Source organism: Mus pahari, chromosome 15 (genome assembly GCF_900095145.1).
Source record: "Mus pahari chromosome 15, PAHARI_EIJ_v1.1, whole genome shotgun sequence".
Taxonomy (NCBI): domain Eukaryota; kingdom Metazoa; phylum Chordata; class Mammalia; order Rodentia; family Muridae; genus Mus; species Mus pahari.
In genome coordinates this window covers 8,908,693-8,931,298 of record NC_034604.1, presented here as the reverse complement: position 1 = coordinate 8,931,298, position 22,606 = coordinate 8,908,693, and the positions used below count along the sequence as shown (strand labels likewise).

Sequence of the window (22,606 nt, the reverse complement as noted above, 5' to 3'; positions counted from 1 at the left end):
CCCTTTACTAACCTTCCCTTGGGTGGAGGAGCCCTTTACTAACCTTTTCCTTGGGTTGATTGAGTATTTGTGACTCCAGTCACTCAGTGTTTATGTCTGAGAGACTGGGATAAAGAACGATGCCACTGGGCAGATTTAATTTTACTCATTCCTGACACTTAATGGCTTCAGTGTAATTTTCAAGTTGGAATGTAATGGATCGGGGCAATGCTGGGGATTAAACCCAGGGCTGTGTACATGTGTGCAGTGTGCACATGTATGCTCACCACACATATGCACGTGGAGGCAAAAGGTAGATACTGTGTTTTTCTCTAACAAACTGGACTATTTATTTTATTTTGAGGTGATTAAAGAGAAACTTATAATCTGTAAAAAACTTTATTTTCAAATAATAACTTATTTATTTTATTTTTACTATTAACAAATAATAAAGCTATTAGCAAATAGTTTATTGATGGTAATGAATTATAAATAGCAAATAATAAGTAAGTTATTATTTACAAGTAATAATCTAAACACTCTGTAAAAACACTTGAGATCTGCCACTATAGAGGAACATTGACTCTTCAACCCAAACACTACCATGGCTAGATATGTTTTATACGCATACACAAAAAATGTTTACTGAAGCAGTAAAAGACAGTCTCAGGAAATGGCAACTACCTAAATAGTTATTAGAATAGTGAGTTCTTCATACAAGCAATGGAACACTTTATCCAATAGTTCAAATAATGACAATTCAGCCAGGAATGATAGTACATGTCACCCCAGCACTGCATGCAGGAGGCAGAGGCAGACACATTTCTGTGAGTTCAATGCCAGCTTAGTCTACACAGCAAGTTCAGAGCTACAGCAGAGACCCTGTCTAAAATAACAACAACAACAACAAAAACAAAAAACAAAAAAAACCCAAGCAAACAAAATAAAGGCAATTTACACTTGATTTATATTTATCAACACTGTTAGATTTCATAAATAAAAAATACAAACCACAGTAGATAATCATATGTATTTTTAAAACTGAGATCCATATGGTGTCTATGATTAGAAACGTGGGGAAATCAAAATACAGACAGACAAGATGCTTATCAACTTCGGACATGGTGGCTCTTGGAAGAGGAAAAGGCGCACAGTGCACTTGGCTACCAGGGGCAACTATGCTTGGGACATCTGACTTCCCTAGGGCTCTGAAGGGAAATGGCAATGGACCTGAGTCTGATTCAAAGCCAGCCAGAGTGGCCACTGGGGATACAGCACTCTGAAGGCAGAGAAAGGAGGTGCCCTGGGCTTGCTGGTCAGCGAGCTTAGCCTCATCAGCAAAGGCTAGACCAGTGAGAGGCCTTGTCTGAAAACTCCAAGTGGATACCTGAGGTTGACCTCTGGCCTCCACACTCATATGTGCACATGTGCATTCACACACATAAAAGCAAAAAGATAGTACAAGGTTTAATTTTACTTTGTAATATTTGAATAGCAAAGGCAAATCAGGAAACCTGAAGATAAGGTATCTAACACGTCCCACCAGGCCCTGTTGTTCCTTACTGAAAGAAGAGGTCCAACACTCTTTACAGACCACTACGGAGAAGAAAACCGTGGCGTTCAGTTCTCAGTCTCGTGGTCTGGCAGACAGCCCTCCCAAGGCTTCTATGGAACTGTTAACATGCCCTTGGGCCACTGCCTGGTACATTCTCCCCAGCCAGTCAGCTACCGGAGCTCTGTCAGACACAAGCCCACTGCAAGGTGGAGCCAAGCAGTTCCAGAAGCCCCTGTCCCCACCCCTGTGCTAACTGTTCAATGTTAATTCCGTCACTGGGGGAAGTAAGAGGGTGCTTCTTCTCAAAGCTCTAGTGAGCTGTGCTTTTGGCGGAGCCAGAGGCTGGTGGGCTCCCTCTGAAGCCGTGGCCATTTTACTGATGCCTTATGAAAGTACGGATGCAAACTGGGTTTCGGAAGCAAATACGTGCAGCCACCTCTCTCCACTAACTCCAGCCCTCAGACCTCATTCTTTCTCCGATCCAAGCCATCTTACTTTGTTACTTCACTGAAAGAGAAATTTCATTGTCAGGCTCATTTTCAATTAACCATTACATAATGCTTCCTGCAAACTCTAGTTCCTTTTTGTGTAACTATCATACACACAGCAAGTAATTTAGAAGGCAGCCCTGAAAAATATGGCACTACCATTTTCAAATGGATGTGTGCAACTGTCCTTGTACACACTTGTGCACTTGCGCACACGCACACACACATACACACAGGATAGGGGGAGGAGAAATCCAGTTGGCTAATCTGGACTCTCTTAAGTCTCTGTATTAACCAGTATTAGAGGGAGAGAAATAGATGCCCTTCACCTATTCAGTGCTCCGTCTAGATGGCTTTCCTCCTGGATTACTGGCTAATGATCTGGGGATCATTCCCAAAAGCATTTATGCCCATTGTCCATGTGGCCGAAACTATATAATTCACTGTTTACTGTCTAAACAGATGCAAATTAGGGTACAAAAATGTAAGTGTAAAAAAAAAATAATTACAAGCTTTGGAAAACTTTTAAAAGTGCAGATGGCTTTCAAGGTAACTTTAGGGTTAGGCTGAGAGGGAGAGACTTGCAAAACCACTTTAGGGACCCTGATACTAAGACTCTGGGAACAATGATGGGCGTGGCTTCAGACCAAAAGCTAACTAGAAAATCTATCCTCCAACTCACAAAAGGCAGGCCTTGGCCCTACACCAAAAGTCACAATCAAAGGCTTACTGGCCCTTGTTTCATTTTTATTGTAAGCCTGCTTTGCCTGGCTTTGAAATGTATCACTCGCTGGTAGCCCATCCTGGTAGAAGAGGGTATCATATGCTTTGGTCCACTCAAGTTCTTTCCCAGCATCCGATGCTGGGATCACTTCTTTCCCAAGGAGTGTGCAACTACCTGGTGTAACACATCCTAGTTAATGACACACGGGGAACGGAACTCTCATTACTCAACGACTAGAGTTTGCCTGGCTTCCTGCATTCCTTTTTTTCTCCCCTTTCCCCACTCTGGGAGACAGTATCATCTAGATGGTGACCAGATCCTGAAAGCCTCCTTCCCCCTGCCCCTGACAACCCCAAATCAGACAGAGACCCAGCAGTCCCACAGGTCTACCTCCTGAATCCTCGCCCACACGTCCCTGGCCGAGCTCGACCTTGGTCTGGCAATGGCTTTGCAGCTTGTTTTATTCCTCCCGAGCTTACGTGTGCTCTACCACTAGAATTAGCTTTAAAACAACAACAACAACAATTTAGTAAAGTCTAAATTTTATCAGGAGGGTGGGTGTGGGAGTGTTCTTTTGTTCTACTATGTGGGTACTGGGACCCAACCTGCACTGTAAGATCTAGCAGCCTATACCTGCTGAACTTAGAACCTGAAACCTAGAATTCACTTTCCACAGAATGGCTCTTACATCTACATTACTCTTCTACTAAAACCCATCAAAGTACCTCCCAAGGGACAAGGCTACAAGTTGGCATCTCTGCACATAATAGGAATCCCCTAATCGACACATGTCAACTTCGTAGTTCCTTCCAATACATGGCTATCTATCTATCTGTGCAGCTACAGGGCCACTGCACTCCTAACAAAGCACAGGCCTGGCCCCCGACGGCTTCCTCAGTCTGTCTCTAGGCAGCTCCTCTGCGGGACCTCCTTTTCCAAGGCTCTGGGTCCGAGACCTGTCTGACTGACCAACCCCAGAAGACAATTCAATTCTCCTGAGCCTCCCCTCCTTCCTCTGCTGACAGGGGAATGACAGTGCCCATCTTCCGAGCTCACTGGAAGGGTGAGGGAGAACACTCAGCAAGGAGGTCCTCCAAAAGTGCCACATATCCATATCCTTGTGGCTGTGAGATGAATGGGGTCCCCTCCGCCCACATTTTGCCATCACCCCACCTCCTATTCCCTGCCCCCACCACTTCCACTCCTAATCCCCAGTGTGGCTGTATCTGAAGGCAGAGCTTTCAGGAAGGAATTGAGGTCAGGGGAGCAGAGTCCTACTCTGACTCCCCTGGTGCTCAGAGAAAAGGCCACAGAAGGACTCATTAAGGACGCGGCCCTCGGCAAGCCAAAGAGAACACTGTTGCTGGAGCCTGACCATACTAACTCCCCATCTCAGAGCCCTAGCCCCCAGGGTTGCTGGGGAATAAATGTGCCCCCCCCAGCCACCCCATCCTGGGCATCTTGGTAAGGCCTAAGATAATACACCCACTGTTTCTCTTCTCATGATGAGACTCAAAAGTATATGCTGTGTGGATCTTCTGGATCTTTGAAAGCAGAGCATGAGTCTGATTTACTTATATTTCTTCCCAGGATGGGACAAGGTGATCTTTTTTTTTTTTAATTTTTTTATTAGTATTTTCTTTATTTACATTTCAAATGCTATCCTAAAAGTTCCCTATCCCCTGCCCCCCCACCCCACCCCTGCTCCCCTACCCACCCACTCCCACTACTTGGCCCAGGCCTTCCCCTGTGCTGGGTCACATAAAGTTTGCAAGACCAAGGGGCCTCTCTTCCCAGTGATGGCCAATTAGGCCATCTTCTACTACATATGCAGCTAGAGACACAAGCTCAGGGGGTACTGGTTAGTTCATATTGTTGTTNCACCTANAGGGTTGCAGNCCCCTNCANNTCCTTGGGTACTTTCTCTAGCTCCTCCATTGGGGACCCTGTGTTCCATCCAATAGCTGGCTGTGAGCATCCACTTCAGTGTTTGCCAGGCACTGGCATAGCCTCACAAGAGGCTGCAATATCAGGGTCCCTTCAGCAGAATCTTGCTGTCATGTGCATTAGTATCTAGGTTTGGTGGCTGATGATGGGATGGACTCCCGGATGGGGTAGTCTCTGGATAGTCCATCCTTTCATCTTAGCTCTAAATTTTGTCTCTGTACCTGTATCCTTTCAGAGTTATTTTTTTCCTTCTTCTAAGGAGGAATGAAGTATCCACACGATGGTCATCCTTCTTGGTTTTGGGACAAGGTGATCTTAACCCAATAGGTAGTCCATGAATATGTAACTTATAAATAGAAATAATGTTGAAGTTTCAATTTTTTTAAAATAAATATACTTCTACAGATTTTGATTTTTAAAAAAAACCTGAACATATGTGTTTTGTCAGGAGAGTGTTACTATACATATGAGTGACATGCCCAAAGAGACTAGAAGAGGGGATCAGATCCCCTTGGGACTGGAGTACATGCAGTTGTGAGCTGCTATGGTTGCTGAGAACTCAATGTGGGTCCCTCTGCAAGAAGAGCAAACAGTATGGAGAGTGTCTAATAAATGTTAGGATTAAAACAGTTGAGAGATATCAATTTGAACTTTTACCTAATTATACTGATTAAACACTTAGAGATTCAAATAGGTTTAACATATACAATTTATCACACTAATGAGAAAATTGTAATTATTTTGTGATTTCAAGAAATATTACAAAACACTAAAAGGTAGCACTGTATGCAGTGGTGAATGGCTGAAAACGCTGGTCCAGGATAAGGGACAGCATATGCACGTCTACTTTCATCACCATTCAACACAGCACTAGAAGCAGCAGCCAGAACAAAAGAGTAAGAAACAGAAATGAAGGTATTCACAGGAAAACAATAAAGTCATTGCTATTCAAAGATGGCATGCTGTTATATGTAGAAAACCCTACAATTTTCACAAAACTGCTGCAACTAATAAATATTTAACAAAATTACAGGATATAAATAATATAAAATCAGTTTCATTTATATACACTAACAATAAAAAACCTTACAAAGATGTTTAAAAAGTAATCCCATTGACTTTAGCACCAAAAATATAAAAATACTTAGAAATAAAGTTAACCAAGTAAAAAACTTGTATGTAGAAATCTAGAAAACACACTAGACAGAAATTAAAGATATTGCCAGTCTATGGATGGAAAAGATGTCCCATGTTCATGGGCTGGGATATTTACTGTTGTTAAGATGTCAGTATCGCCCAAAGCCATCTACAAACTTAACATAATCGCTGCTAAAATGCCAATGATATATTTTTGCAGAAAAGAATCCACCTTAAAATCATATAACGTCTGACTCCAAATAGTCAAGGCTAGTCTCTACACGGACAACGCTGAAGGTCACACACTTCCTGACCCTAAATCTCCTTACAAACTACAGTTAGCAAACAGCCAGCAGTGTAGAGGCAGACAGAACCAGGGCGTGATCAAATGACGTCCAGCAAGGAAGCCAAAGAACATTCAACTGGGGACAGGGGCAGGTCGTGGAACTCATGGTCTAAACCAGGCTGGCCTTGAAACCAGAGATCCATCTGCCTCTGCCTCCTGAACGCTGGCATTAAAGGTATGCGTCACCAGCAAAGGAAGGGTACTTTTTTCAACAATCTGTGTCAAGGCTAGAGGTTAACTCCTCAGGTCTCAAGTGCCAGCCTTCTTTTCTTGTCGGTTGGTCCGTCTGCTTGTTTACTTAGAAGAGTCTCTTCTGTGCTGAAGATCACTGACTGAAGCGAGGCTGGATGGCTACAGAAGCCCACGGAGCCCCCAGTCTCTGCCTCCCAGCACACAGTCACACCCAGCTGCTTTACATGCGAGCTACCAGGGATCAGACTGAGGCCATCCTGCTTGCCTGGCAAGAGGCTTACTAAGCAAGCTGCCTCTGCAGCCCAACAGTGGGCACTTATTAACCACCTCACCCTCATTCACTACCATGCTTTGCCCACCAACAATTACAAGGGAAGAACAGCAGTCTACTACACTACACGGGTGTAAGCCTGCCCAACTCTACTCAGGCTCCTCTCAAGTTTTGCTGTTCGTGTTCAGTTATTGCTACATCCTGGTGGACATTTGGAGTTGTTGCTGTGTTCTGAAAATAGTTCTGGAGGTAAAATACAAATCACTTATTTTTCCCCAAATCACTAACATGTATTAAATACCGTTCAAATACATTACCACTAGTTCTTGTTTATTCTCTGCCTTAGCACATACGTGTAGATAAGCAACTGAATCACTTTTATCCTTTGTAATTAGCACGCAGAGAGCACTGATGTTTACTTTCCAAACCACATGTACCAACTAACTGCAGTCCTTCCAACCACAGCTCGGAAATTACGGAGATGGGGCCGGAGAGCACGTAAGATGCTTTCCAGAGGGTCTGCATCGGATTGCCAACACCCACATGGTGGCTCACAGCCATCTGCAATTCCAGTAGTAGGGCATCTGAAGCCCTCTTCTGTCCTCCACAGGCACCAGGCATGCACACAGTACCGAGTCATACATACAAACAAAAACGCCTGCCCATACGAACAAAGTAATAAAATTAAAGTAAATTTTTAAAAAGCAACAAAACTGATCAAGGTATTTCATTATTTTTATCTTTAAGGTAAATATATGGCAATAACTTACAAACTGTGCAATGCTTTTATAATTAAAAATATCCATCTGTTGATATGAACGATTCAAATAAAAATTCATTTAGACCTCTTGTGGAGATCTCTCTCCCTCTCCCTCTCCCTCTGTCTCTGTCTCTGTCTCTGTCTCTGTCTCTGTCTCTCTCTCAGTTCAAAGTGAAGCTGAATAACGCATGATAAATTTTAGTAAGTTAGTTCCTTGGGACAAAGTCTGGGCTCCGTAGGTGTCCCTGAGACAGCCACACATTCCCTGTAGCGCATCTCAGGAGAGCATGGGTCATGAAAACTCCATTTACGTTTACTTTATTATTCTGAAAATTCATTCCTCCACCATAATTTCCTAGACATTAATAGCTCTGTGATGAGTTTTTGTTGTTTTGCAACCTAAAATTATCCTATTCAGAGGAAAGTTCCCCTGTTTTATCTTCTCTCAAAAGCTCATTCCAGGCCCAAGACATGAGAGGGACTGTGCAGCCCATCCGAGTTCCCACTTTGTGTTAGTTCACCAGTGCTGATTGTTCCAGATCCAGAAAGAATGAACCTCTGAACTGTCCCCCTCTGCAGGCCCAATGTCAGCCAAGCGCCTTGGGCTGATGGCTACTTCTGTGGTCTCTACGCTCATTTTGCTGGTTTATTTTTCTGTGTTACTTCAAGAGAGTGATTACTAGCTCACTGTGCAATTTTCATAATTCAAGCAACTAAGGGTATCATCAATCATCAATGTGGCAATAACAAAAAAAAAAATCGGATCACATATGTGGTTGACAGCTGAAGCAAATGGCATTTCAGATGCCAACAAAACTCCTTTTCTAAGCAATTAAACAAACGTGAAACAGACTGTGACGTGGAACTCAATTATTCCCAACCAGTGTGGGTTACTCCATTCTAGAGTCCTGTCCCTCCACCGTGGATCTGATGAGCTCAACCCCTGCTTCCGGTTGACTTCCACCAGAGAAAGTGAGTGGGATTTGCGAGACAGAAGAATATCAAGTTCATTTCTTGATATTCCAGCGATTTCCCTGACAAAGCATAACTTGAGATTTTGCAATTCACTGCTCAGAATGAGGGATGGATAAAAAAGCTACTCAAAGCCTTTCACAGTGACTCATCCTACTGGGAACAACCCTAAAGAGGACGCACAGCACAGACTTGACTTTAATCAACTGCTTTTTAAAGGAGTCTCTATCACTTAGCAAATTCAACTTGAACTTGGATGCAAAATGTTATGTTATCCCCCAAATCAAGCTAGAACTGTACTAAAGTCTCACTACTGATGAGCTCAAGGGGTAAGGTTCTTTGAATCTGTGTGTCCTTGATGGTAATCTTATGGCAGCTTTATATTAAGTAAAGCTCAGGGGAGCATGGTGTAGAGGCAAGGCAGGACCCAGCCCTAAAGCAGACCTGGTATTTATGTGGTGAGAAAAGCCAAGTCTTTACTTACTGGGAGTGAGAAGTCTCAGGCTCAGACACAGGTTTTTCCAGAAACGCTCCACCCAGCAAGGAATCTTGATGTGCAAGGGTACCTGTAAGAACAGGTTGAGCTAACATGCAGCTGATGTCACACTGTGAGTGACAGCAGAGGAATTGCTCTGTACTATGGGGGGGAGGGGTGACCTGCCATTGCTTCTAAATACAAGGAGGGCAGAGTCACCACCAGGCCTTCCTGTCCTATCCCCCACATGAGAAAATGGTCCTTTAAGGCTATGTAACTTTTTGGCAAGTGTGTCCTCCTTTCTGGAGATGTGGGCCTTTTAATTTTAAAAACCTGTGTTTCAATTTGCATAATGACATCTTAAAAAGCTTACTGGATTCCTGGGAAAAACATTGTGAAGTCAGTACCCTGACTGACTGAGGCTCAAAGCTGAGAAGACTTAAGCAACAACAGGTTAGAGAATCCAGACTTCTGAAACAGACTTTAAGGCTAGCAAGGCCCAGGGCCAACAGTTTGAGTCTGCATTGGGTAAGAAGGAGGAGGGACCCTTCCTTCTTAGGGAAGGAGGGTGCCTCTTAGGGTGGCTCTGCACGTACACGGTAAGGGACAGGAGAACTAGGGCTGGCAATGCTGCTAGGAACTATTTGAGACCTAGGCCACAGATGCTCGCAATCCTGCAGTGTGTGAGCTCTCTGGACTCTGTCCCGCACTTGAAGATATAAAACTGATTATCTCTGGAACTGATTTTTTTTTTTTTTTTTTTTTTTTGGAACTGATTTCTATTTACACAGACATGGATATGACTGCCCCTGGTTCTCAGGGAGACTAGTTCCAGGTCTCATGGTTCAGGTGCTCAGTATTTATGATAACCCATGTGCACCCTCCATAGCCCTGAGTCACCTAGATTTCCTATAAAGCCACAGCACGGCTCCATTTGTGTCAATTCAGCACAATACCTGATGCATAGAAAATGCTAATTTTGTCTTCTAGAAATTCCTGGGATTCAGCCCCTGGTTGGTTAATCCCTAGGCTGTAGAAACTGTGAGCACAAAGAGTCACCATATTCATTGCAACACTCAAAGACATGCTTTGTCACGGCTTGGCCCCTATTTTGAAAACTGTGTTCCTAACAGCCAAACTGCTTGTGGTTTTAGGTGGACACACACCACAGCACCACTACCCTACATTTGTTTGTATCATATGCTAGGATTTACACAGTATATTATAATCTCCTTTAATGTATTCAACATCCCATACATTACCGAAGACATGAAATACTGAACAACAGTTAAGTGCAATTATTTGACTTTTTTTTTTTTTTTTTGGTCAAGTTATGAAGTGTTTGTAGGAGTTTTGTTAAGAAGATTGGGAATTGGTTGTTTTAAACAAGATTTTTATTATTTTTAATCATGTGTTTATGAATGTGTCGCTGTGTGGGTGTATGCACACGAATCCAGGTGTCCAGAGGCCACAAAATGGTGTTGGGTCCCCTGGAGATGGAGCTATGGGTGACTGTGAGTAACCTCACGTGGGTTTTGGGAACTGAACTTGGGTCTTCAACAAGACCAGTATACACTCTTAACCACAGAACCATGTCTCCAGTCCCTGGTTCTTATTTTTTAAATTTTACTCAGATACTGATAACGCCCAACTGCCTTGCAAAACCCTTCAATTCACCATCTAAGTTGAATGCCTAGGAGGGGCGGGGCCTCTACAGCCTTGACTGGAGGTGGGGTTTCAGATACAAAGTGTTAGCCAAGACTGGTCAGGGTATAGCCCGTGTGATTATTTTGACACACCCATGACAAGGGCAGCCTGGCCAGTGGCAACAATACCATTTCTTTGGTCCCCTCCCTGGCCCAGCCTGGAGTCTCCCTCTGTTAGGATCACCCCATTTTCTATTAACACAGAGCAAAGGGCTGCAACTTCCTGCTGCTGGTGTGCACGGCCCTGTCACTGTCTACCTGTGTGCGAAAGCTTCTCACCACTGATATCCAAATCCTTCAGAGCCTCGGCCACAGCTCCTGACTACACGTTCTCAGTGAGAGGAGCCGAGCACTGGTGTTTAGGAATATATGTCATTTGGATGATGAATTTGTTTTACTTTTTTATACCATAGGATATTTCACATGCCAATCTTATTTTTAGACCATAAAGGGGGATCATAAACTGTCTGCCATCCAAAGAGGCACTGACCCAACGCCATCAAGAGTCATGGCTCTAGAAAGCACCCCACACCCATACCAGGCTCCTTCAGACACCAGCTGCTTATGAAAATCAGGACAAACTTCTGGAGTCTGGGAGCTCTGTGTCTGCTTGTTCCTCCCAGGGGGAGCAGAGCCCCACCAGGGATGAGCCCCAGAGCCCTGAAACAGCTAGATGCAAGACATGACAGCTCCTGGGAAAGGCTGGCCCTGCTGTCACAGTACAGCCACTGAGAAAAATGCTCCCCAGTTATACCTGCCCTGGCCAGGTGCAGGCGACACTTGTGCGCCATTTCGAAACTGACTGGGTTTATGGGAGATAAATGCTCACTGCTGCTGTGTGTCCCATGATTGCTCCTCAACCCTCTTCAGTCTAGGGCCAACATGTGGGGAGAACCGATGGAAGAGTCGAAACAGGAGCTACGCTCTATTTATGGGAGTAGAACTAAGACTGCAGTAGGGTTGTTCTGATGTGTCTCAGATTGGGTCAGAAGGCATGTCTACAGCAGGGGGTTTGCAGTGCCCAAAGGCACTATACCTGTGTGTGTGTGTGTGTGTGTGTGTGTGTGTGTGTGTGAGAGAGAGAGAGAGAGAGAGAGTCTGTGTGTGTGTATGAATGTGTGTATATGAGTGTGTGTGCATGAGTATGTGCAGTAGTGTCTGTGTGTGAGTGTGTGTGAGAGTATATGTGGCTGTGTATGAATGGGTATATGTGGGTGAGTGTGCATGTATGTTTGTATATAATTTAATTATAATTAATAAATAAATATATTATATTAAAATTTTTTACAAATTAGACATATAGATTAACAAAATTATTAATTTTATAATAACTAAATATGCCCTTGGCACGATTGCAGAGGTCTGAGGACAGTTCTGTGAGGTTGGCCCTTTCCTTCCAAAGTGATGTGGATTCCGGGAATCACGCTCAGGTCACCAGTCTTGGGCAGCACAGGCAGCATAGGTACATCCATCTACATTCTGCGCGACCTCAGTGACCTGCTCTGGCTGCTGTTGGTTTCTGGGATTCAATCATTTATGAAAAGGTAAGGACACATATCCAGTGATCTCTGGCAACTCTCGCGTGAGGTTTGCTGTCTTCGGAATCTTCATTTCTATGATTCTTGTGTTTCTGGCTGTGAGCCTGGCCTTCAGCGGCTGAGTCATCTCTCATCCCATGTCTGTGGCTCTCAGCACATCCCAGAGGCAGGGTCACTGAAATGAATGAGCAACCTGGCTGTTCCTGAGGCTTCTGCCTCCATGTAGAGTGGCAGAGACGCGACACAGTCATTTCTCCTCACCCTGGCTCAGCTGTGGGGTCCTGATGAAGGAGACCTCTGCAGAGCAGGTCTCTACAAGGAGCTACTAAGTAGAACAGACCAACCAGGCCATGGGCTTTTTATAGAAGCCTTGGGGGTGGGGTGGAGAAGAGGCCTAAGGAAACAGGCTTGCTGTTAACACAGGGTTGCCAGAGGAATGAGAAGGTGCCTGGTGGGAGGTACTTTAATACTTCTGAAGCCTCACAAGACTCCAGCACTACAGGGCCTGTGTGTGCAGAAAGCCTCTATGACAAAAGTCCTTTCCTACAGACAAGAGGTAAGAATGCCATGAAGGGAAGGACAGGGCCAGAGAGATGGATCACAGGTAGGGAGGCTTGCTGCCAAGGCTCACCTCCTGAGTTCAATTCCAGGGTCCTACACAACAAAACCAACTCCAAAGGTAAGTGCCTGCTGACTTTTGACATACACAGACACAAATAAGTGTGTAATTTAATTATAACCAATAAATATAATACAATTATAAATTAAATAATTTAATAAAATAAAATAGACATGTAGATTGACAAACTTATTGTATAATAATAAAATTTTAAAAATAATAAAATGAAGAAGATATGGTAGGGTAAGGATTGAAGCCAAGTGAGCACAGGAAAGCCCACGTCAGGCTGGGTAATGCCAACTACTCTGGTGTATGGCAGGGGTAAGGGCAGTGGGAGGGAGGCTGGGAAACGGGGCCGGAGCACAGGAGCTCTGAGAGCGGCCAGGATCTGGTGGTTTGGGAAGGAGTCCCTGGGTGGCAGGAAGTGGTTCATGTACTGCCTGGAGAACTCGCCCCAACAGCAGATTGCTTCAGTGGATTCTCTTACAGGCTCGGCAGTTGAGAGTAAGTACTATTCATGTTCAAGAGCCAAGTATGGTACCCAGCATCTAGGTCAGGAAGCTCAATTCCAGTTCTAGGGGAATCTGACACCCCTACTGGCCTCTGAGGCCGCCTGCACTCACATGTGCACACACCCACCCACATACATACTCAACTAAAAATTAAAACTTATCTCAAAAAGTAGACTAGAAAAGTTGCCATGGCACACCATTTCTCTCTCATTTCCTTAGCCTCATCTGAGCTCCATTAACTTCACACAGCTTCACTCCACTGAGTTAGAGGAGAATGTTATCTAACTGAAGTAGCCATTACACAGTAGAAGGGGCTCAAGAGCATACGCACTTTCTGGAGGTGCATCCTTAACTGTGAATCTGCACACTTGAGTGTGTATACACATGTATATATGCCTGAATGCACTCATGCCACAACCTAAGGTTTTGGGAGGTAGGTACATATGAGGGATTATTAATGTCCTCTAGGCCCTCCCACTATTCTATGGGCAAATATATGTTTTAAAAGAATTCCACTTCAGCTAAATGAATTCTGAAGGAATATTTCTTCAGGACACTTTGATAAATTATGTCAGGAAATCAAGCTGAGCCTATGGACAGCCACACCACTGGGGGAAAGAAGACAGAAGAATCAACAGATGGACTTCCTTCATTAACCCCACACGACTGATGCTTTCATCTCTGCATCTATGGATTTCTCCACAGACTCTAGAAGCAATGCTATCCTGAACATGCAAGACACCCGTCCTCGCTGCGCCTGCCGTTCAATGATCTGACAGTGTTGGGCAGGGAAGAAGCCTGGACTGGACCCTACTTTGAATTTTCCCAAGAATGTCTACAGTTTGTACCTGGGTCAACAGACTTGACGGAGGCTAGCATTATGGTCTCTTTCACACCTTCCTTTTGCTGAAATTGTTAATAGACAAGCAGTTACAGGCCAGATGATCACAGGAGTGGGGCTGTGTCCAGTAAAACAAAGACAGACAAAGACACAACAAGCAAGACTTGGCCTGTAAGCCGTACTTTCCCAACCCCTGGATAACAGCAAACAATCTCCACAGCAATAGTCCCAGTTCCACAGTAATGTGCTCTCAATACAGCCACACCATGACGTGCTCTCAATACAGCCACACCATGACGTGCTCTCAATACAGCCACACCATGACGTGCTCTCAATACAGCCACACCATGATGTGCTCTCAATACAGCCACACCATACATGCCTCTATAGTGTGTTTTATACCTGTGCTGAGCAGTTTAGGATCTGTACATGCATTACAAACACACACACACAAACATTATTTACCACAAAGTTTTCTTTACTTTTAATGGGTTTTGCCAATTTATAATTTAAAATGGGAAAGAAAAACGGAATTAATAATCTCACCTATCTCTTCTTTATCTATCCTATCCTTACTTACTTGTATTTATCACCGGTGAATGTTTAATGACAAATGCACACTTTATTTGCCATGCTTGGGATTGAATGAAGAATTCTATGCATCCTCAGCATATTCTTTAATATGCTTATTACTTCAGTAATATCTACATCCAGAATTTGGTAGCAATACTGTCACAATGAGACCTACAAATGTAAAAAATAAAATAAAATAAAAAATAAATAAAAAAACACGGTGCCCAGAGAGAGGTCAGAGCAGCTCAACTGATGGCATGCATGCCACCCTTGATCCCTGCACGACATAAACTGGACATGGTGGGGCATGCCTGTCACCTCACTACTCAGAAGGGATAGGGATAGAACTGAAGTATAGTCTGGACCTCTATTGTATACAAAGCAAGTCTGAAGCTAGCCTGGGCTACATGAGACTTTGTCCAAAAAAATAAAAAAGATGACAAGCAGGAGACGTGCTGGCGCCATTAGGGAAAGAAGAGGGCTAAACATCCGCTAAGTTCTATGGAAATGACAAAGCTCACTGGAACTCCATATGTCCCTGGTCATCCTCAGCTTCATGTTGGCTCCATTTCCTACCAGCACCCTGATTAAAAACCATTCAGGACAAAAATAGGAAATGACTGTATGACATTAGGACCCAGGAGCCACAAGGAGCAGATTATGGCCATGACATCATAAACTCACAATGTCTCAGGAACAGCGAGTTGATGCCTAACCCTAAGAGAAAGCACTGACTCACAGGCAACATGACCAGACAGGGACGAGGGGGAAGCAAAGACAGAATGAACCACCCATGCAACATCAGCTGCTACTCAGCCAACTGCAGCGTCGACACTCCATGTCTGCCCCTAGCTGGGTTGCCAACTCCTCTCCCATACTCAGCTTAACCCACACCATCTCTCACCTCTCCTTCACCTGGCTTACTCCTGCCTCATCATGACGTTCAGACAGTGTTTCCTTTGTAAAATGTCCTCTGGCTGGGCTCAACACAATTCACCTGTGACTGGTGAGTGTTTCCTCACCTCATTGCTGAAGTCAATGCACAGCACAACACTGAGACTCCCTCATGCACTCTCACCAAGGTTTGAACGTGTCACAGAAGCCAGCAACAGTTCAGTGTGTGGACTGTTGCACAAGAGCACTGACCTCTGAGGACAGGAATACCACTCATAAACATGGCCTCAGGCTCAAAGCTGAAAGTCCCAAGGCATTAGCCTGCCAGTTTTTTCTGACTATCACAAAATACCTGACACTTTTCCTTGAGCTCAGTGCTATGGAGGTTCAAAGTCCAGGATCACTTGATGACATAGTAAGGGGTGGGGCTGGGGGTGGGGTAGGGTGCACAGTAATACATGATGGCAGCTTTTAGGAGAAAAGAGCCATATGCCAAGGGTAGAGGAAGGCTTACCCCTTTTATGACAGACTTTTCAGAACTACCAGAGAGTACCATGAGAAATAACCTCAAGCCCACAATGACTTAACAACATCTGGCTAGGTCCCACCTCCTAAAGGTTCCCCTTCCAAAAGTGCCAAGTCTTTAACCATCTCCTAAAGGTTCCTTTTCTTCCAACATTCAGGCCTTTAACTTCAATGGATTCGAGACACAAACCACATTTACAGCACAGCACAAACCTGTTCTGGTCTCTGTGCCTGGCAGTGGCTGAGCACCAGCCACAGACGTCTTGTCATTGCATGAGTTCTGTCATTTGCAGAAGGAGCAGCTGTTAGCAACCTCCAATCAGGGTCTTGTTGACATATAAGAAGACGGTCTCTACTGTGCAGATATTTCTAATCCTCATAGGAACAACATCTGTGTTATACAATCCGAAATGTCTTTTACTGTAAGCAGTTCCTACGAAGTGGCCACTGCACAAGCAGTACCTACTGATGAAATGTCTCATCTTGGTAGCATGAGAAAATGACCTCTAAAAATAAGTTATTTTAAAGCTAGATACACAGTGTTTCTTTGTTCATCTGAGGAGAGCATTTTACCAGAAAGGGGAGCACAAGTCACTTAGAAGACAATGAAAAGGAAATCACTAGGAATCTCGTTCCCTCCTGGGTGGATGAGCTGAGCCATACGGGACACTCAAACACTGTCAGGATGTCAACGCTGAGTTTCCAGCAGCCCATTTCCTAAAACATCATCTGGCCCTTAAATGTAGTGTATGAGGTAAGCATTTCATAGACGAGCTAGACTGTCAAGATGACTCAGGTGGTAAAGGTGCTTGCCACCGAGCCTGAAGATCTCAACTCCATCTCCAGGTCCCACATGATGATACCCTCCACATGCACTAAATAAATAAATAAAGCAGAAGTAATTAAATTATATATATCAGAGCTATCCGAATAAAGGGGCCTTCTGCCCTGTGCTGAACTAAGCAACAAGTACTGAGGAAGCACAGCTTTCACTGTGTGATAGGTGATGCCAAGTTCCATGAACTCTTGTTAATACTAAGGGCCATGAATGGGTGGGTGGATGGGTTGGGAGACAGACAAAGGGAGACAGACAGTCAGTCAGTCAGTCAGTGACTGTCTCCTGTATCCCAGGATTACATTCACTATGTAAACCAAAACCAGCCTCAAGCTTCGGATCCTTCTGTCCATACTCCAACATGCTGGAATTGTATGCAGGCACTTCTGCCCATACTCCAGCATGCTGGAATTGTATGCAGGCACTTCTGCCCATACTCCAGTATGCTGGAATTGTATGCAGGCACTTCTGCTCATACTCCAGCATGCTGGAATTGTATGCAGGCACTGCCACACCCAGTTTAAGTGATGTCAGGAATTGAATCCAAGGCTTCATGCACAGTGGGCAAGAATTCAACTGAGCTACATCCCTGTCCCTGCTCTCTTCCAGTTAGGTTTAACAAGCAATCACACTGTGCTATGGGTACTATTACCACTACTTTCGGTTTACAGGCAATGAAGCAGTTTTTTTTGAGAAACTGAAACATCTGCATCCACAAAAGGGTAGGGCTAGCACTGGAACCCCAGTTGAGGGTTGCCAGTCCCTGGCTGTTCTTCTATGCATCCGAGCTTCCCAGCACATATGTGGGAGGTGGGAGGAATGCAAGGTCTTTCCACATTCCAACACAGCAGATGGAGCAAGGGAAAGCTGATAGGATAATGCTGTCAGTCATCCTGTCTTCTCTCCCTTCCATCCCGACAGCAGCTTTGTACCCAAGCTGGAAAATAAGGTGACGGGCTGACTGCAAATACCGAACACACTTAGCAACAGAGAAGACTAGTGAGATCAAAGTCTGACTTAGAACAAGGTGCTGGGCCCTGGGGATGACAGAGACTCAGTCTCTGGCTGGGGAAGAACAGTGAGAAGGTATGAAGGAATGTGCATGAACTTGCGCTTCACAACAAACACACTACAGTATCTTTTCTTCCTTATTCTCAGTTCCCACTGGAAAAGGCAGTAGACAGCTCCAAGCTACACACTGCCTGGTCTTCGTCCCTATAGAAAAACTTCCATTCACGATGCATCTCTGCTCTTCGAAGAGCACCAGCCTTTCATCTGCCCTCCGTTAACAACCCATAGGCTTGGACAGTGCTTGCCACCTTCCTAATGCTGTGACCCTTTAAGTCCTTGTGCTGTGGTGACCACCAACCAGAAAATTATTTCCACTGCTAATTCATAACTCTAATGTTGCTACTGCTATGAATCGCAATATAAATATTTCTGGAGACAGTTTTGCCAAAGGGGTTGTGACCCACGGGTTGAGGATCACCAGGGAGATAAAGACTAGGTTTCCTGCCTTCAGTGTGTCAACAATGGCCTGGCCACTTGCTCTATATGGTTAGTTCCAGGCCAGCCAAGGATACATAGTGAAAGCCTGTCTCAACAAATTTTAATTAATTTATTAAAAACAAACCTACAAGCAAGCACTAACATAGTAACTTTTAAAAAAATCTTCTATCAAAGCCTTTGATGAAGCTTAAATCAAACTTACATAGTGTGTGCATGTATGTGTGTGTTGTGTGTTTTAAATAAGACATTCTTAAGTTGTTCTCCTTTTCAGACCCTAAAGTCGAGAAGCTGACTTAAAAGGAAACAGGCTGTAGGGCCAAGGTGTGGGAGGGCAAGCCTGTAACCCTAGCCCTGAGGGGGCTGAGAGAAGAGGAGCAAGGCTAGCCTGAGCTACATGTCTCAAACACAAAACAACAAAGTAAACCAGATTTAGTGGAAAGTTCCTAGTTGTAAGTCACTGCTTTGCTGAGGGAGTGCAGTGACTGGGCGTGATGGAAACCACCATTCTTTAAAGCCTAAGCATTCCTCACTTACCAACACACTCTTTCTCCATCACAGCTACACTGGGATCCACTCATTTCAATCTAAACTATCCGCCTCAAGAAGCTGTGTGGTATCTGCCCTTAAACATGTTGAGGACAGCGACTAGTCATTTGATTGCCAGTCCACATTCACAGGTAAGCCAGCTTGCTTCCTGAAGCAGAACACCTGGATGCTTTGAGTTCCCAAGGCTTCTTTCACAACAGGGCTTAAATCTTGAGCTTAATTTTCAAAGGCAAACAAAAATTAACGCAACACACGTGTTTCCCCTTCCATTCTCCTGTATTCTTTTAAATCCCTCTATTTTTCTTCTTACTAGATAATTCTTAATAAATCTGCTCTCTTGAAAAGCATCAGAACTCATTTTGATTTTAGAAGGATGAGACAGAGATGGGTGATGAGAGTTTGGGCTGAAATGTTTTAAGTTTCTCTACAAAGCAACAATACACTACACTGTCTTTAAATAACAAAAGCACCGGGAATGTCGGGATATATACAAAGGAGAGCGCCACACAAGGACCTGGCAAGGGTGCAGCGGGCTGTGCTCAGGTCACAAAGGCTGCCCGGGCAGCGCGTGAGCCAGAGTCCCAACCCTGCAAGTGTCAGGCTCGCTGCTGCCTCTAATGCATCAGTCCCCTGAGCCAATGCGCGGTGGGAGACCAGGCGACAGCTCGAAAGTAGCGGAGAAATACTGGACACCCCTCGGAAGGCAGAAAGTGTGCCCGTACTGCGGTCACAGGAGGGAAGGGTCAGCGCAGCGGGGGATGGGGTGGGGAGGAGGATGGGGCCAAGGCACAGGGCAAAGGCTGCAGATAAAGCCCTGGGAAGCGAACGGGAGCAGGGAAGAGAGCAGCCACAGGTCGCGAAGTGACCACCGGGTGCGCGCAGCCGGGGCAGGGAGTCGGGGGAGTCGGTGTCACCTGTATTGTTTGAAAAGCTGATCCGACTCCCTGAAGCCGTTGTTGAGAAGCATATTGATGCCAGCCAGGGCCAGCTCCGCGTCCTGCAGGGGCGCCGCTGCGGCGTCCGGGTCGCCGTCCTCCCTCCGCCGCGGCCGCTGCTGCTCCGAGCCGGCCATGGGCGCACGAGGCCTCGAGCGGGCCGAGGCGAGGTGCCGGAGGCGGCTGCAGCGGCCCGCGCTCCCCGAGCCCCGCTCCGACCTGCGGGGAGCTGAGCACAGCAGCCGGCAGGGGGCGGGGATGGACGCGAAGGCGGAGCCGCCGCCGGGCTGCGGCGCGGGGAACGTGGGCGCCCGGCCGCCCCCACCCGCCGCCCGGGATTACTCAGCAGCCGGCTCGCGGCCACCCCAGCCGTTTCGGGTGTCTGCGCCCGCTTCGATCAGGGCGTCCCGAGCTGCCTCCGCTTCCTGCAGCCCCTCCAGGCCCCGGAACCCGCCCCAGAGGCACCTAGGCTAGCGCCCAGGCTGAGGACACCCACGCGAGGCCTCAATGGCCAACCCTCCAGGATAGGATGAACCCTGGACGCACTGGGAGGGGCGGGAGAGCTTGACTCGGGGTCAGAGAACTCCTGGTTCGCTGCGACAGAGCGTAGCTGGACACCCAGGTGGCTTTGGCTTGGGCCACGCGTGTCAGAACCCTTGGGAGTCCAGTGCCAGTCACTCCCAACTTCGTCCGGATCCCAGCCAGCCCCCACCAGGCCCAAAGCAGCCAATCCTCAAGCAGTTGGGCGGCAGGGGCGTGGCCTCCAGAACCTGGACCGCTTGCTAGGGCCCACCACCACCATTAGATCCAGAGAGAGATAGGGATCCATATGCCACGGAGCTAAATGTTTAAAAGCTAAGAAGTAAGCTGTTAAGGTATGTTCTCTTAGCACGCTGACGACTACACTTACATGCCAGTGAAACAGAAAAGCTGTGGTTTTTATATAAGCAAATGTCAGCAAAACGCCAAGGGTGATAATTTAATCAGAGTTAGAGTCTCTCTTCTGATGGTGAGCTGGTGGCTTCTGCATGCACTTTTAGACACAAAAAGATCGGCTTATGGGTTTTAAAAATGTTCTCTCCTTTACTTTAGCAGCCGTTAAACAATACTGTTACAACTAAGATTATGTTAATGCCGAATTGGACTATATTCCCTAAGAGCTCATTCACTTTAAATAGAAGAAACTTCCCTGCTGAAGGGCTCAAAGCCATTCATCCTCAGATCTAGACATCACCCCAAATATAACATCCAACATTCTAGTGAGCTAAGTACAAATGCACATAAACGCACCATAATTTAAACTCATCACGAATGTTAGCTTTGTTACCTGTACCATTCCTTACAAGACCGTCTAACTCCTAGCTCATGTTCATCCTTGACATTGACGAGTAACGCCCATTGTGGTCAGTGCTCAGCTGCAGCCATCTCTTTCTCCTTTTTTTACAGGATTCTGCTCAGGCTAGCCTGCAACTCTTGGGCTCAGTCACCCTGACTGACCTCCCACCTAGCTAGGACAACAGGCCCATGCCTCAAACACAATGTTCCATCCAACTGTTGTAAAATCATGCCAATTCTTTGAGACTTTGCTCTGTAGCCCTGACTACTCCTGAATTCACTGCACTCTCTTGCTTCAGCCTCTGGGTTGTATAATTGCACATTCAGATACTATGCTGGGCCAGCAAATTCTTAACAAGAAACTGGAATACTAACTATTAAATAAATACTAAAAAAATAAATACACGTCCACCTGGAAATAGTATCATCTAATTTAGGAATCACGTCACTCATGCTGAGAGGTCTTACAAACTGACCCTTTAATTTTGATTTCAGTTGTAAGCATTATCACTGACCTTCAGTGACATTCAGACTGCAACCTCTTTAGTTTTTTAGTGTATTTAATGGCATCTCCAGGGGACCTGAATGGCATCCTTGATAAGAATGGATGCTGAGGGCTCTGTAGCCACTGAGCCAGTAGAGAGCAGATCCCAATAAACTTGGGTGTGCATACATTTTGATGAGCAAGTCATTAGTTAGATCTTAGGGACTGTAAGTCCACATGAGGTTCATGGCTTTATATCATCTACAACATTTGGTGCTGAGCAGACTGGCCATGGCTTTCCTTGCTCAGGCTGCTTGGATTTTGGACACGCGGAGCCATCCACCTTAAGTCCCTGCATAAGCAAGGCAACAAGAGAGGTGAGCCAAGAGGACAATGTCAAAATGTCAAAATGGGAGACAGCTGGCCACTCTCCTACCTGGGGAAGGGGACAGAGCACATTCTTCTGTTGCATTTATAGCTGGGGAAAAGGGGACAGAAAAAAAGAATTTCAAGGAATTTGTGACATAAGTTGTATTTGGGACTCTGCAGTTAATAAGGAATTGGAAAGGCAAAAGTTATCCTTTGGGGCTAGTTTTACCTCAAGGGTTATACAAACTTTGGGACTCTCTTGAACAACTAGAGTGAGCAGCTATCCTGCTCTCCAGCACAAATAGAGGGAGAAATTCACAGTGTAGCACATCTTAGACACAAAGTAGGATTTAATCAGATACAAAATGATTAGGCTAGTTTTTGCATTATACATAGACACTTGAAAATATCTGCTCAGTAGTAAGAGATATAAAGAGGATTTAAACATGATGGGTGGGGCTCAGCAGAAGAGAGTTTGCTCCCCATTATGACACTGGAGGTTCAGTCCTCAATACTGCCCAATGTAAAGGGGATTCAAA

At 45.4% G+C, this 22,606-nt stretch overlaps 1 protein-coding gene across 4 annotated transcripts in view; it reads right to left on the bottom strand.

Annotated features, from left to right (window-relative positions):
- Ttc39c (tetratricopeptide repeat domain 39C) overlaps positions 1 to 21,261 on the bottom strand; it is a 93,869-nt gene extending 72,608 nt beyond the window's left edge. Inside the window, exon 1 of one of the 4 annotated variants that reach the window (XM_029546970.1) lies at positions 21,207 to 21,261. Coding sequence is in view for 2 of the 4 variants with exons in the window: in XM_029546969.1 (XP_029402829.1) it covers positions 19,859 to 20,016 (158 nt within the window). In the remaining 2 variants the exon portion in view is untranslated. Of the gene's footprint in view, positions 1 to 19,858; positions 20,399 to 20,425; positions 20,460 to 21,206 lie in introns of those variants that run through there. The other 3 variants (XM_029546971.1, XM_029546969.1, XM_021214600.2) reach the window with 3 other exon arrangements.
- Positions 21,262 to 22,606: the final 1,345 nt, after the last annotated feature.